The 15227-nt window shown below is 45.3% G+C and overlaps 1 protein-coding gene across 1 annotated transcript in view; it reads right to left on the bottom strand.

Annotated features, from left to right (window-relative positions):
- Positions 1-15227, bottom strand: part of PYGL (glycogen phosphorylase L) — a 38205-nt gene that overhangs the window by 5634 nt on the left and 17344 nt on the right. Inside the window, exons 5-16 of the mRNA XM_036437150.2 lie at positions 13437-13568; positions 10278-10389; positions 9543-9625; positions 4899-5042; positions 4581-4673; positions 3590-3736; positions 2880-3043; positions 2306-2420; positions 1646-1747; positions 1376-1523; positions 1201-1259; positions 954-1095 (exon numbers count right to left, since the gene is read on the bottom strand). Coding sequence (XP_036293043.1) covers positions 954-1095; positions 1201-1259; positions 1376-1523; positions 1646-1747; positions 2306-2420; positions 2880-3043; positions 3590-3736; positions 4581-4673; positions 4899-5042; positions 9543-9625; positions 10278-10389; positions 13437-13568 — 1441 coding nt within the window. The remainder of the gene's footprint in view (positions 1-953; positions 1096-1200; positions 1260-1375; positions 1524-1645; positions 1748-2305; positions 2421-2879; positions 3044-3589; positions 3737-4580; positions 4674-4898; positions 5043-9542; positions 9626-10277; positions 10390-13436; positions 13569-15227) is intronic.

Genomic DNA, 15227 nt, shown 5'->3' with positions numbered 1-15227 from the left:
GTCCTTCATGCAGACATTTTTTTTTTCTCTTCTTTTTAAAAAATATATTTTATTGATTTTTTACAGAGAGGAAGAGAGAGGGATAGAGAGTTAGAAACATCGATGAGAGAGAATCATTGATCAGCTGCCTCTTGCACACCCCCTACTGGGGATGTGCCAGCAACCAAGATACATGTCCTTGACCGGAATCGAACCCGGGACCTTTCAGTCCGCAGGCCGACGCTCTATCCACTGAGCCAAACCGGTTTTGGCCAGATAGTTCTTAATCAGTAACAGCAGAGCACCCACAAACACCTCAAAAAGAGAAAGATCCCTTTCCAATGCAGGAAACAGGTCAATACACAGAGTTGGCATTTGAATGTGGACGGTGCTTTGTGGGCATGTGATGCAAATAGCAAAGGGCCCGGTGGTAGAGAAAGGGATGCTGGCTTCTGGCCAGCCTGACTGTCCTCACACGGGAACTCAATGCTTGATCTCGGAGGGCCCATCTGAGGCACATCTAAGCCTCATGCTCTGGCTCCCTGACGTCTGTCCTCATTCCCTGTTGCCCTATGAACAAACGAAGTGACCGGAGGAATATCTGGGGTCAGGGGAGCTGGTATCCTATTGCAAAACTCGGGCTGGGAACCGAACACCTTCTCTTTCTTTAGTAGCGCACAGTCTGCACTTTACCAACACCCAGGGCTACTTCCTCTAGCCCCAGCTCTTACTAGCAGGGAGGAAAATGCACTTGCAAATGTGTACCGTGATACTGTGAAGTGGACCCTGTGATATTGACTCTGGGGGCAGCAATCTCATTGTCACTGGGTCATCTTAAAAGCTCTTAGCCCAAAGACATCTTCTATCCCCAGCTCCTGGCTCCCTGAGCTCAGCTGCCCCATTGTTCCACATCTTGTCACCTCTTCCTAGGATTTGCCCTAACCTCACATTGGCTTGCAAGGAGGGCCTCCTACCTTTTTCAGCAAGAGACACTCTGTAGTTCTCCAAGAAGATGACTTTCAACTTGTTTCCAACCATGGGGTCGTTGTTCACCACATCTGCCACGGAAGTGATGAGCTTTATGATCATTTTGGCCATGTGATATCCCGGGGCAGCCTTGGGGAAGAATGCGGAACACACTGACAGAATGCAGCCACGAGGAGGTGAGGAAATGGCAAGAGATCAGAGCCCCCACGTCCCCAGTGAACAAAATCAACTTACTTTGCCACCAATGATAACTGTTCTGGGCACAAACAACTTCTTAGGGTCTTTCTTAATGCCTGGAAAAGAGGGAGACGTGGATGGAGCACGGGATGGGTGATGGTCGGGGTGGTGGGGCCTGCATGGGGTGCTGCTTCTGCCCCCGGGGCAGCTGGGGGCTGCGGGGCCAACTCACGGTTGTACATGGTGATCACGTGCAGGCAGTTCAGGAGCTGCCGCTTGTACTCGTGGATCCTCTTCACGTGCACGTCAAACATGGAGGCTGGGTTGATCTTCACTTTGTACTCCTTCTCCAGGAACTGAGAAAACTTGAGCTTGTTCTCCTGTTGAGACAGGGCACGGGCAGGAGTCCTTCTGACGGGGAAGCATCGGGTGGTCCCTCTTTAAACACTGGAGCATAAACCCCCAAAGCAAGTGCCGGGCAAGAACCCACTCCGAGCCTCACCTGCTTCACGTTGGAAAGTTCGCGGAGGAAGACGTCGTCCCCCAGGAAGCTGTGCAGCTTGGTCAGCTGGCTCAGGTCCTTCACGTAGTCTTCCCCAATTTTCTTTCAGGTTAAAGGAAGAGGTGGCCTTAATCAGGGATGCCAATCAGGCCCACAGGAGCAGCTCCTGTCCCTGAGCTGCCACAGCTCACCTACCACGCAAGACGCAGAACGGCGTCACTCAGAGAAGAGGCTGAACACTTAGCGGGGATCTTAGATGTAGTTTCAGGGGTATGGTGTTCAAAACAGGAAACCTACCTACAGAGGCTGGCACAGGACCCAGGTTCCACTAGTTGTTTATGGGACCTTTGTTGTCCTCTTTTACTAAAGAGAGTTACCAAATTCCATCTGTGTGTCATATGAATACCGTTAGCCAGGACCAGGTACGGAATTGGTAGGGGCCCTAGACCAAAATTAAGACTTCCCAGATGACAGCAGCAGAGAATTAAGACAAACACAGAGCCTCATGGGACTGCACAGGCCACGTACTGATGAAGATGGCCCTGCTACAGACTGTACTTGCAAACTGTAAATGCACCTCTTGCATTCCAGTTGGATCTCTTTCCTTTCTTCCCTCCTTCCCTCCCTCCTTTCCTCTCCCTCTCAGCACTTCCCAGTTACCTCTGCAATTAACTCTGCAAGCCCCGGGTTGCAGAGTAAGAGCCAGCGCCTTGGAGTGATCCCATTGGTTTTATTCTGAAACTTGTCTGGTTCTAGCTCACTGAAGTCCTTGAATCTGGAGGCAGAAGAGACACACCACTGAACCTGGCCGAAACAGCAGGCTCCTGCATGCTGGATCAAGTTCAGAGTTATATTCAAGGAGTCAAGTGTAGGCTTAGAAAGGTTAAATAAAGGTGGACGGAGGAGCTAAGAGCATCTATTGGTGCCATCCTAAAAAGAAATCCATTTGTGATTCAAAATAATTACAAGGGAAATTCCAAATCTAATCCCCTCCATCTGATTTTCTGGCACCAACATTTAACCAGACTTTTCAATGGAATAATTTTAGTTTTGGTCTCCTGCATCTAGAATTAGGATGGTTCATAGAGGAAGGGCCTTTTCTCTTCTTAAGAAAAAAACACTTTTATACGTTTTGCCGGGGTCTTTCCTCCTCTCCAAAGCAAAGCTGAGTTTACTCGCTCTGTTCCGTTAAAGGAGCCCCGTCAGGCCCACCGCCCTGGGGAAGGAGGCTCACACTTGGGTCTTCACGATGTCGGAGTGGATTTTGGCCACGCCGTTCACAGCGTGGGAGCCCACGATGCAGAGGTGGGCCATGTTGATCCTCTTGCCACCTTCCTCTTCCACCAGAGACATCCTTCTCAGACGGTCCACATCTTTAGGGAACAACGCTGCGATTCTCTAGCCAAAGGAAGAGAAAGGCCTCAGTGGTCATGCAGGTTTAAAGCAACGTTGAGATAACATGGTTCCCTTTCCAATCAAAATTTTTGACGGAGTGAAAATAAAACTTCACTCCCATGGAGAGGGGCTGGTTAGCCTTCGGGAGATGCCATCCCTCTATTTTAGTATTTTCAAAAAGATGTCTTTAACAGAGTCCCACCCAGACTTAGATACTTAAATACTTGTCGATTTCAGAGAAGAAGAGAGAGGGAAAGAGATAGAAACATCAATGATGAGAAAGAATCATTGATCGGCCGACTCCTGCACACCCCTCACTGGGGATTGAGGCCACAGCCTGGGCATGTGCCCTTGACCGGAATCGAACCCAGAACCCTTCAGTTCGCAGGCCAACCCTCTACCCACTGAGCCAAACCCGCTAGGGCTTGGATACTTTTGATGTATCAATGATTGAAAGACGTTTAGGTCTGAAGTTTGGAAAGAGGAAACACCATAGCCACCCCAAACCTCTCAAGATCTCATTGTCATGACACTCTCAAAATGACTTACATCTAAATGCTTCTGATTTATCTCATAAATGATTTGCAAGTGTCGAGGAAGCAGCTTCTCCACCAGCTCTACAGGCCAGCGCTCCAGGGCTTCTGGGAGCACGGTGTGGTTGGTGTACGCGAAGGTCTTCCGGGTGATCTCCCAGGCCTGCGGGAAAGGGAGGGCTTAGCAGCTTCCCTCAGCAAGGAAGGCTGCCCGGCTGGTCACACCCCAGCACAGAGCAAACACGTCCTCAATCCCCGCCCACTTATAACAGGGCAACTCCATCTGCTCGTACACAGTTACACAGTCTTGTTTCCACTAGGTTCCTGAATGGTCCAGAGAGTGGGAATGTGTTTTGGGGTACCAAAGGGCAGCTATTCTAAAATGGACTGATAAAACATAAGACAGCATGTTCATAAATCTCTACTATTCTACTGTGTCTTTATTTTTAAAAACATTGATTTTATATAGAGAGGGAGAGATAGAAATATCAATGATGAGAGAGAATCATCAACTGTCTCCTGCACACACCCTACTGGGGATCAAGCTGCGACCCAGGTTTGTGCCCTTGACCGGAATCAAACCCGGGACCCTTCAGTCTGCAGGCCAATGCTCTACCCACTGAGCCAAAGCAGCTTTATTTATTAAACAACATTTGAAGAATATAAACTTAAGCAATATTGCGAGGTGGTATAAAGTATGTTTAAAATACTGACTTCCAAAGCAACTTTCAATGAGCTGTATCCTGGGGTGAGAGCTTAATTTAAAACCCTTTTAGACACAAAAAATGGTAAGTTCCATTAGGAATGTACTTGTTCATTTCTTAGTCTAACTCCCTGTGAAATAGTAAAGATGGAGAAATGTCAGCACCAGAGTAAAGTTTACCTCTAATTGGTGATGTCAGCAACAGTAATTTATTTTTTAAAAATCATAAAAGGAGTTTTTCGCAAAATCCCTCAACCACAGATACTTTGGTTATTGAAGGAAAAAGAAGCTAAACTATCCAAACCTTGGACCAGGGCAGTTTTTCAATATCCACAAAAATCCTCATCAGCTCAGGGATGGCGAGTGCGGGGTGAGTGTCATTCAGCTGGATCGCAACCTGTGGGGAGGAAGACATCAACGTGAAGGCGACACATGGTCCAGGTCTGGCTTCCTTGACCTCATCCCTGCTGGGCAAAGGCCAAACAAAATGCCAACCTTCCTTGGAATGCGTTAGCACGCATTACCTACTCAACTGTTTTAGCACTGAAACAGAGGAGTAAATCTGATAGCTAGTCCTCGTCTCCCCAGTAGTCCCCCCTGGGTTCGCGGACTGAATTCTTGCCTGGTCTGGAAAGGCATCAAACGCAGTTCTGGCACCGTCCTCGGAGCCATACTTGGAGGCTTTGAAGCGTCGGATGACATCTTGCAAGGTAGCGGCCACCACAAAGTACTCCTGCTTCAATCTGAGCTCCTTTCCTTCAAAAAACTTCAAGCCAGAGAGATGAGTGAGTGACTCATAGTGTTAGGTGTGGCCAAAACTTGATTGGTGTCTCTATGCAGAGACCTTTAGGCTAAATAAAGCCCATTGGACGTTGGGTGGAAGATGGCTGGTGGGACGCCAAGTACTAGCCTTTGCTCTTTCCTGAAACTCCATTGAAATACCAGAAGAGGATGTCTAAAAGGCTGCTGATAAAGAATAAAGGGGATGGGAGAGAAGACGGCAGCAAGAACTTTTTAGAAGCTGAAAACGGGTGATAACTGAGCCAGTAGACCTAGGAAGGCTAAATCCTGACTGAATATCAGAAAAGAGCCAAAGAGCAAGTCAATTTACACGCCAAAGCCCCCAAAGGTGCAGGAAACAACAACACTGGGTCTCCTGAGGAAGTAGGGGTGAAAATGAAGTAAAAGGTTAAGTTGAGAGCCTGTCTAAGAAGCAGTAGACTCAGACCTCATCCCAGTTCCCTTAGTTTTTCAGCTGAAGCAGAAGCTATTGGTGTTTCTGTAGAGATGGTCAAAGAGGGTCTCTGGACAGGAGGGCAGCCGGCATAGGTGAAAGCAGGGTACCACCCCCTACTGAAAAGGCAAAAATGGGGGTCAAAGGAAAGCTTATATGATGAATGTTAAGACTCTCAGTTTTCTCCTCTCAACCAAATTTTAGACCAGGTAGTCATTATTAGTTCTACCAGGAAAGAGTCTTCTCTAGGGAATCTGACCAGCCAAGAAGGAGTACAGACACTGACAGGAGGTGCTCCCCAGGAAATGGCAACAGAGTGGAGCCCAAATCTACAAACCTCACCTAAGTGTACAGAGCTACCCAAAGCTTGTGGGTACCTTCCCTTAAACTTTAATGGGCAGCTAAGAATCATTAGATATCTAAGAAAACTTTGTAAAAAGAATGATAGAGATTAAAATAAACAAGCAAAAGCCAACTCAGAGGACTCAGAGATTAGAAAAAAGAATATTATAAGAATACTATCAATATCCTCAGATTAGAAAAGATAGTGTATTTAGAAGTAAGATTAAGATGCTTCAAGAAAATATCTGAAGGAAAAAAGATTACTTGGAACTTAAAACATGATAATCAAAATAAAAAAAGTAAGAAACAATAAAAGGATTGGAAGAGAGTTGTGATCACCCAGAAAATTGAGCAAGAAGGCAAAGAAATGATAAATAGAAGGAAAAAAAAGGTAAGAACATGAAAGAACTAGTTGAGGATGTTCAATAGTTCCAGACCATTTCTTAGAGAACTGCAGTGCTGCATGGGTGAAAATAGACTCACACCTATTTTATAGATCTTGTACAGTTGGAAGTAGGTGGCTGAGGAAAGGAGAGGTTGAGAGAAGGCGGAGTAGGGTGAGTTTATATATACACAGATACAGTATATGGAAACGATAAGCTTCAAAGGGGAAAAAAAAAGCATGATTCAAACAAAAGATCAAGAACCAGAATTGCATCCACTGTCATTTCAAAATTAAAGAACAAGAAAAAAGAATCAGAATTGCACTGTACTTCCCAGCAACACCTTTAACGAGAAGACACCATCAACAAAAAATCTGAGTGTTCTACATCCAGGAAGGCAGGAGAAGACCCTCTCCGATAGGCAAGGTCTCAAAAAAAAGTGACCTTACACCCATCCTTTCCCAGGAAGCCCTTGGAGCACATGTCCTCCCAAAACAAGGCAGAAACAAACAAAGAAAAAGAAAGACACGAACACAAATGACCCCAGAAACTCAATGAGCACAAGATGCCTCAGAATAACAGGGAGAGAAGACCCTGAGATGACAGGGGAGCTCTCAACCAGACGAGATCCCAAGGAGGCTTTTCAAAAAGACCGAGTTAACAGAATACCTCCTGTGTCTGAGTGTCTCCAGAGGGCATTTCTACAGCTGAGGGACAGTGAAGGGTAAATGAAGGAAAAATACTCAGAAACCCAAGCAAACAAACAATGACTAGTAACTCCAAGAAAAACAAAAACATTTCAAGGAAAGAAAAAATAATCATTATATGATGGCACACATAGGCATAGACAGATCAGCATCCTGAAGCCTTTGCATGGTCATAATAATTTAAACACTGATTAAAAAGCCAGTGTAAATTACTATGCAATTATGTGGAGAGAACGGGGTAGGGACATGTGTGTGTGTGTGGTGAGGTGGGAGTGTATGGGAGGGAGGGAGCTATGTTCAGTTTCACAATTGTGAAATGGGAAAACCAAGATGAAACAACAGCTCGTTAGTAGAAATATGGAGGTCAGAATCCAGGAAAGTAATTTGAAGCAAGGGATGCAGTTGTGTCTGGGAAGTGGGAAATGGGAGACTATGTTTCCATAATAAGTCTCACAGAATGTTTTCTCTTTAAACTATGTGCATGTATAACTTTGACAAAAAATTAAAAACCAAATTAAAATTAAAAGTTATTAATAGGAAACTGGATTGATCTCACCAATAAGAATTTTTAGGTGGAATTTGGAATTTAAAAAAATGTTAGTACTCTTTTATATTGCTAACATTTTATTTTCTTTTTAAATATATATTTTATTGATTTTTTACAGAGTGGAAGGGAGAGGGACAGAGAGCCAGAAACATTGATGAGAGAGAAACACCGGATCTGCTGCCTCCTGCACACCTCCTACTGGGATGTGCCTGCAACCAAGGTACATTCCCTTGACTGGAATTGAACCTGGGACCCTTCAGTCCACAGGTCGACGCTTTATCCACTGAGCCAAACCGGTCAGAGCTAACATTTTATTTTCTATTGGCATGTATAAATCCATCCAAAATAAATTTAAACCTTTCTTGAGTTAGGGAATGTTTAATATCCTAGAAATAAAATGATTAAACATAATCGCTGGCCTCAAGAAGTTCAAACTAGTGGGGAAAAAGAGAGATGTGTAAACAATGCTTTAAATCAAATGGGATGATTATAAAATTAATGTTATGTTTTGTTATATACACAGTACTCTGGGAACCTGGATACGCAGGTAATTTTTTTATCTGAGCCCAGAAAGATGAGATGGGTTTGTCAGGTGAGCACAGAGGGCCAGAGTGATCGTTGCAGGTAGAGGAGGCCTGGGAGAGGCATTCGAGAAGAACAGGCAGGGCCCTGCACATCTGAGACCTCATTGCTGGGGCAGGATCATGGAGAACTCAAGGCTGTATTAATAAAGACCTTAGAGAGCACATCTAAGATTCGTACTTCTCTTAGGTTATCAGAAGATCTTTATGCAAGAAAAAATATCTAACTTGTTGCAGAGGGAGGACAGATTCTTGGGAAAAATCTTGTCTGGACTAGGGTATTGGCCAAATTGGGGAGAAGGAATGAGTTTGTTCTTGTAATTACAGTACAAAAATGATGTACTTAAAATAAGCATAACCTGGAGCATACCTTTTACTCAATGAATTTAGTCAACTTTTCACCTCATACTTAGTATATGCTGTCAATCTCTGTAGATGATTATTTCTAAGTAAAGTTAAGTTTGGTCCTCACTGAAGACAGGAGGATGAAGTTCAGGTCCCTTCCAGTGAACCAATCAGGATAGCCCCAGGCTTGGAAGGAGTCTTACTTTAATTGACCAGGAACTAGAACAACCTTTTGCTTTTGGGTCAGAGATTTCTCTGGAACGTACAGAAGTCACAGTGTTTTTTCCAAAGGGAAAAAAAATAACATACACCGTTAAGTTCCTGAAAATGCTGCAGCAAACTTAATCCTCCTTACAGACTGTGGTTTAACACCAAGTGGACGTTTGGCCTTAAGGATCATTTATGTCCTGGTCCCCAAATAGTTGTTCTGTGTCATCACTGTTGAGCAGAGTACTAATTTGGTTGCTTCTGAGATTATTATTTTTTAAATAAAAATCATTAAAAAAAATGATTTTACCCATGTAGAAGTCAGAGCTAAGTATATTTAAACCAAATAAGAATCCATGGCAGTCATCTAAGATCCAGTTCCAAGTGTTTGCTTGCTTTTTTTTTTTTTTTTTTTTTTTTTAGCTAAGCTGTTCTTAACATAAAATTAGGAAAAAGTTTAAAGAGATGAATAAATTGCATAAACAAATGTTAGCTCCTGGGTCAGCTCTGAGGTCCATGACCCCCTTCACTGGGGTCAGAGGGCCGGGAGAGCCCCAAGATGAGGGGAAGAGGCCAGGCAGGAAACCTCCAGGGACTCTGATGAGGTTGAAATTTCTGTTTGGAAAGCAAGCAGTGCTTCAACTAATCTTTTATATCCAGGTCTGTTTTGAAATCCCTGTACAGAACTTCCAATCAGGCATGGAGTCCCTGATCAAGGGCAAAATACCAACTCTGGCTTCACACAGTGCACACATTTGTTTTCCTTCCTGGGATGGGCAGGGAAGTCTAGACAATTCAGATGGAGATTACTTCGCATCGAAGACATATAATCAATATTAAAGCCCTTTACGAGGCCTACTGAACAGGCGCTTCCAAAATAAGCTGCTGTGTTTCCACCGAGAAAGCGAGGGATCACTCACATTGTCATTGGGATAGAGGACCCGGGAGATGTTCTCGGCCAGATTTCGGTCCAGCACGGCCTGAATGTAGTCTCCAACGTTAACTGAGTGGAACAATAGTAAAACGAATAAACAGAAAATCCAGCCTCTATTATCAAAGGCCTCACCTGTGTATCATGTGGGATTTCTAAAGTTCCTAAAAATCCCAAAGGATTTCAAAAAACCTTTATGCTGTGATCCATGTGAGAGTCTAAGAAGGCCAGACTTTAAAAATCTCCCCCAGCCGAAACCGGTTTGGCTCAGTGGTAGAGCGTCGGTCTGAGGACTGGAAGGTCCCAGGTTCGATTCCGGTCAAGGGCATTTACGTTGGTTGAGGGCACATCCCCGGTAGGGGGTGTGCAAGAGGCGGCTGGTCTATGTTTCTCTCTCATAGACATTTCTAGCTCTCTATCTCTCTCCCGTCCTCTCTGTAAAAAATCAATAAAATGTTAAAAAAAAAAAAAAAATCTCCCCCATACCTGCTCCTCCACAGGGCTGCTTAGGCACTGAAAAAAAATTCAGATCAGAAACTCAAGGCTTTCTCTCTCAGGCTCTATTTGGTTCTAACTGGCAATCATCAAAAAGGAACCTCCGTGTCCTAGACCCCAAGATCACTGCTCTGTGCCATCTTCCTAGGGCAGAGTACTCACTTGCTTTTGAGATTAAAAAAAAGGATTAAGCACACACACAAAGGAACGGAGCCCATGCTATACTCACAGTCTTGGAGGTTAAAGTCGTTGGGCGCCCGAGCAGACCAGAGGCGCATGGTGTTGACGGTGTTATTCATATATCCAGGCACTGGGGTGTCATACGGCAGGGCCAGAACCACCTGTGGGATTAAACCAAAGGAGTTGCTCTCTGCTTCCCAACGGTAATGACGTAGATTGAACAATGGGCTGTGAGATGGCAACTGGAATTCTGCTCCTGGCTCCATTACTAACTCAAATTGCATGAGGCCTAAACCAAGACAAGGGTCCTAGGGCTGGGGGCAGTATTAGGGGCCCTTGCGGATTCTCCTCCCCTTGGAACAATCTGGAAGGCTGGAACCATTCAGACCCATGGCCCTCGGTGTCATTTCCATGCTGACTTCTCTTGGTGTCCCTTGCCTTGATCTGAGTACAGATCTTTTATGTTACAGATCAAGCCACAGCTCTGAGAATAATAAAAATTATGGAGTGTAAACAAAGTGACAGATGTGACTCTGTACCCATTAAAAAATAGTAATCAGTTTAGTGTAGGTTATTCCCTGACCTGATTTCAAATATGGTAAAAATCAATGAAATAGGAAATTTATGGAGACAGGTCACACGATGTTTAAAATGCTATGCTAGGCTTTTCCCAAGTTGCACGGGGAAGTTCTTTCAGTGACCTGACAAAGCAGCTGCTAATTAGCTGAGATGGGTCTAAGAAGTGAGCTTTGGAAAAACCTAGCTCAATCTTTGTGACAGTCTTTAAAATAGAGAAGGACAGGAAGATGAACTGTGTTTCATGTGAATTTAAAACTTATTGGGGAAAGATTCATTTCTATTACCTGCCTTATGTATTTCAGGGTCAAGCTCTAAGGGAGAGGAATGACAGATTAATTGAATGGGAGGATGCGATAGATCACTCAGCGTAATCCACTTGTTTGGACTTGAGTAGAATGAGGTTGAGAGGGAAGTGACTTGCCCAAGGTCACCGTCAGTGGTAGGGTTGAAATGCAAACACAAATCTCTTTAATTGAGTCTGACGAATTATGAATGAATGAAGCATGACCGCCTGTATCCATCAATCACACACGTTCAGTCACACTTTCACGAATGCCACGACCTCGAGTAATAAATCCCTCTCCTCGGAGTGTCTTTCACTAGGCAATCAAGGTCTCTGGAGACCTTTACAGCAGGCTGTGATCAATCAGGAAAAGTTGTTTACAGAGTGGGGTGAGGCTGGGTTCAAACGCCACTTGTCTTTCTGACCCTTGAGGCATAGCTGAGGCCGAGGTGGCGGCAGATGTCCCTGGAGGGGACTTCAGGCAGAGCTGTCACCCCTGAGCTCCAATGCAGGCCATGCTTTCTCTGGGATGCTACCATCGTGGCGAACGAGAGCTGGGACTCCTCTCACGGGCAATCCTGAACCTCAGGCCCCATCAGCCTGGCCACCCGCTCAGAGCTGCACTGCAGCTCTTCCAGAAAACCCCTTTTCTTTCCCCCTTTATTCTTCTAAGGTGTCACACGTCCTTCTGCTCCCCCTTCTCTTTATCTCTCAGGCATTTCCCATTATATCGCGTGCACTTCTAATTCTCTCTGCATCTGCCTCCCAGAGGACTTGAACTGACGCAAGAGGGAACTGCTCAGCCCACTGGCAGCTGTGCACAGTATGTGTGCTCCGTGTCTGCCTCATGCCCTCTGACCCTTCCAGCTCCAAATCGGGCTGAACAGTGGTGGCTTGCATAAATGCACAAAGTTCTGCACTGCGTGAGTCACTCACCTTATATCACATCTGCCCCGTCACCTTGCCTTTGTGGGCTCAGAAAACCCACAATTAAATTTCTGGATGTATTATGAAAATGTCTAGAGTTGCTTTGTAAATATAAGGTAGCTCAACAGCGGGGCCTGCAGTGCAAACAGGTGATTCCAGGTTTGATTATGTAAAGCTGCACACAATTAAATAGATCAGAAGCTTAATTCCAAATACATGGAGGAATTCTTTGGATATATTAACAAGTTATTTGTTTGCAGCTCTCTGGATCATATTCGTAACCAATTGCAACTTAGCTGCTTGTCTATTTTACTGAAATATAAAAAAGTGACTACCTTAAAAATCACAGTATTAGTTTATTCCCTGTATCATCAGGAAGCTACCTATTTTAAGCTTCTAATCTGTTATTTCATAGGCTGAATAAATTCATGTTTAGGTAGGAAAACCCTTTTTAAAAAGTATTATTTTTCTGAACGATGACTAGCTCTACATGAATTAGCAGACTAGACAATCAGTTTAAAAAGTCAGCTGCAACATGGGTGTAGGTGCTTCTAAGGCAAAAGGAAGCCTTTCTTCATGGAGAATAATCCACAACCAACACTATTAATATTACAATACTGAATTTCACTCCCGTTTTGATATATAAGAGCATTTACTTGATCTTTACTATTTTTCTTTAAGCTTTTAAAGAATGACCAGTGATACATTTTTTCCCACCCTGAGGCCATATGTACTAAATATATCCAATGATTAGACAGTCCAGCAGTTAATAAAAGCTATTTATCAGGAAGTATGAAGAAGCAAGGCATAACCACCAGTGGAGATGCTAAAAACAGAGCTGTTCAGTGACCAGGGAACACTCAAATCCAGTGGCCGTGAAGGAAGTGCACTCAGTTGACACCAGCATTTTCCTCTAGGAGTGACTTAGCACAAAGTAACTGAGGACATTTTGCAATATTTTTGACTTTGCAAGGCATAGGAACTTTGGCAATGCTTCGGATTATTACTCCAGTTTGAAAACATTTACCCCTGAGAAGTTGTAAGTAAATAAGATCCACGCCATTGAGGGGTGAAGAAGGACACGGAAATGTATTCCAGCTTGGTACCCTCCACTTTACAGAAAACCGGAGAGCTAAATACACTGGGATTGCAGAACTGGTTAGCCTCTGGTAACGCTGATTGCAAAATGGCCTGGGGAACAGCTGACCTTGAGGAAGTCACTTATCTCTTGGCCTCAGCTCCCTTGTCTCCAAAATGAGTGGGTTGCACTAAGAGGAGCCACACATTTATTTATAAGAAATATACTCCATTATCCAATGCACATCATACTATACCCAATGTCATATGCATGTTACACTCCATGCTACATATCCCCTGTGCCGTACTGCACAGAACACGAACGCTGAGGACACTGCATACCTGGGTGTCCACCCACTTGGTCCCCGAGTCGCTGTGCTCTACTCTCCCGTAGAAGTGCACGGGCAGCATGAACTCAGGGCGGGCCTTCTCCCAGGGGTTTCCATGCCGGAGCCAGTCGTCCGCCTCTTCCACCTGCAAGAAGGAAACGGCTGAGAACGTGTTTCTCAGGAGACGGGGACCTAGCCGTTCCCATTAGACCAGGTTAAAAACCTCTCTGACTGAGTCACCTTGAGAGCATTGTTTTGGAAAGAAGAGTGCTGGTTCTCCTGTCAGTCTTGATTCCTGTCTGACGCCTAAATCAACAACAATGTTTGCTCTAAATGTGTCATGGGTATCACTACACTTAATCTTCACAGCAGTCTTATATAGGAGGAAACTATGATTCCTTTTTTTAAAGATGAGAAAATTGTAACTTGCTCAATTGCCCCTAACTGCCCTCCCCTGCCAGTCTGGTTGCCCCTAACTGCCCTCCTCTGCTGGCCTGGTCACCCCAACTGCCCTCCCTGCTGGCCTGGTCACCCCAACTGCCCTCCCTGCTGGCATGATCACCCACAAGAACCCTCCTTTGCTGGGCTGGCCCCCCCCAACTTTCCTCCCCTGTAGGCCTGGTCCCCCCCCAAACTGCCCTCCCCTGCAGGTCTTGTCCCCCCAGCTGCCCTCTCCTGCAGGCCTGGTCCCCCTCCCTAAACTGCCCTCCCCTGCTGACCTGGTCTCCCCTAACTGCCCTCCCTTCTGTCTGGTCACACCTAATTGTCCTCCCCTGCAGGCCTGGTTCCCCCCAAACTTCCCTCCCCTGAAGGCCTAGGTCCCCCTCACAACAGCCTTCCCCTACAGGCCTGGGTCCCCCCCCAACTGTCCTCCACTGCATGCCTGGTCCTCCCCAACTGCCCTCCACTGTAGGCCTGCCCCCCCTCCCCAACTGCCCTCCCCTGCTGGCCATCTTGTGGCGGCCATCTTGTGTCCACAAGGGGGCAGCCATCTCTGACCACATGGGGGCAGCCATCTTGTGTCTTGGAGTGAGAGTCAATTTGCATATTACTCTTTTATTAGATAGGATAATGTGTTAATAACTAGAACTCTAAGACAAATACATGAGGATATCCAGAAAGGATCAACATCCTAACTTATAAAACACTTTACGCTGCACGTAGGCAGGGTCAGGCTGGGGGGTTTTCAAACACGGGGCAATGTGCACACTGCTTCTTGTAACAGGGAAGGACTGAACAGGAAGGCCCGTTTGCCTCACTTCTGCACTCAGGGCAGTTGTAAAACACACCTGAAGGTCTGATATGAAACAGGAAGAAGATGAGGCAGGAACAAGTTCTCCTTTTGAAAACCAAATGCCTAGAAGAACTGACAGCACATCTTCTGTTGAGAAATGCAGCAGGAACACCATGTCCCCTCCTCAAGCAGCGGGGATGCTTCCAGAAGAGAGGATGGGCTCTCAGGGTCCCACCAGCATCCTGAGGAAGCCAGAGGCTGCCTTCACTCTATGACAAGGGGCTAGTCTGCTGGCTACTCTTTTTATTTTTATTTTTATTTCTTTATTGATAAGGTATTATATATGTGTACTTATCCATAACCCCATTGCCCCCCTCCCACCATAAATTGATGAACAAAAACAGATCCAGAGACAGAGAAGCATCAATCGGACCGCTGGCTATTCTTAATGCCACCCAGTGCTGGTGTTGTTTTTCCCTGCCAAATAATGGCCGGTCTTAATCTCACTGGGTTAATGCATTCTGCAGGGGAACAGACCTGAAGCTTGCTGTTCTTTATTTTTAGTCTCCT

Source organism: Pipistrellus kuhlii, unplaced genomic scaffold, assembly GCF_014108245.1.
Source record: "Pipistrellus kuhlii isolate mPipKuh1 unplaced genomic scaffold, mPipKuh1.p scaffold_m20_p_1, whole genome shotgun sequence".
NCBI lineage: Eukaryota > Metazoa > Chordata > Mammalia > Chiroptera > Vespertilionidae > Pipistrellus > Pipistrellus kuhlii.
The sequence above is the reverse complement of the archived record's forward strand: the minus strand, read 5'-3'. Positions and strand labels throughout refer to the sequence as shown.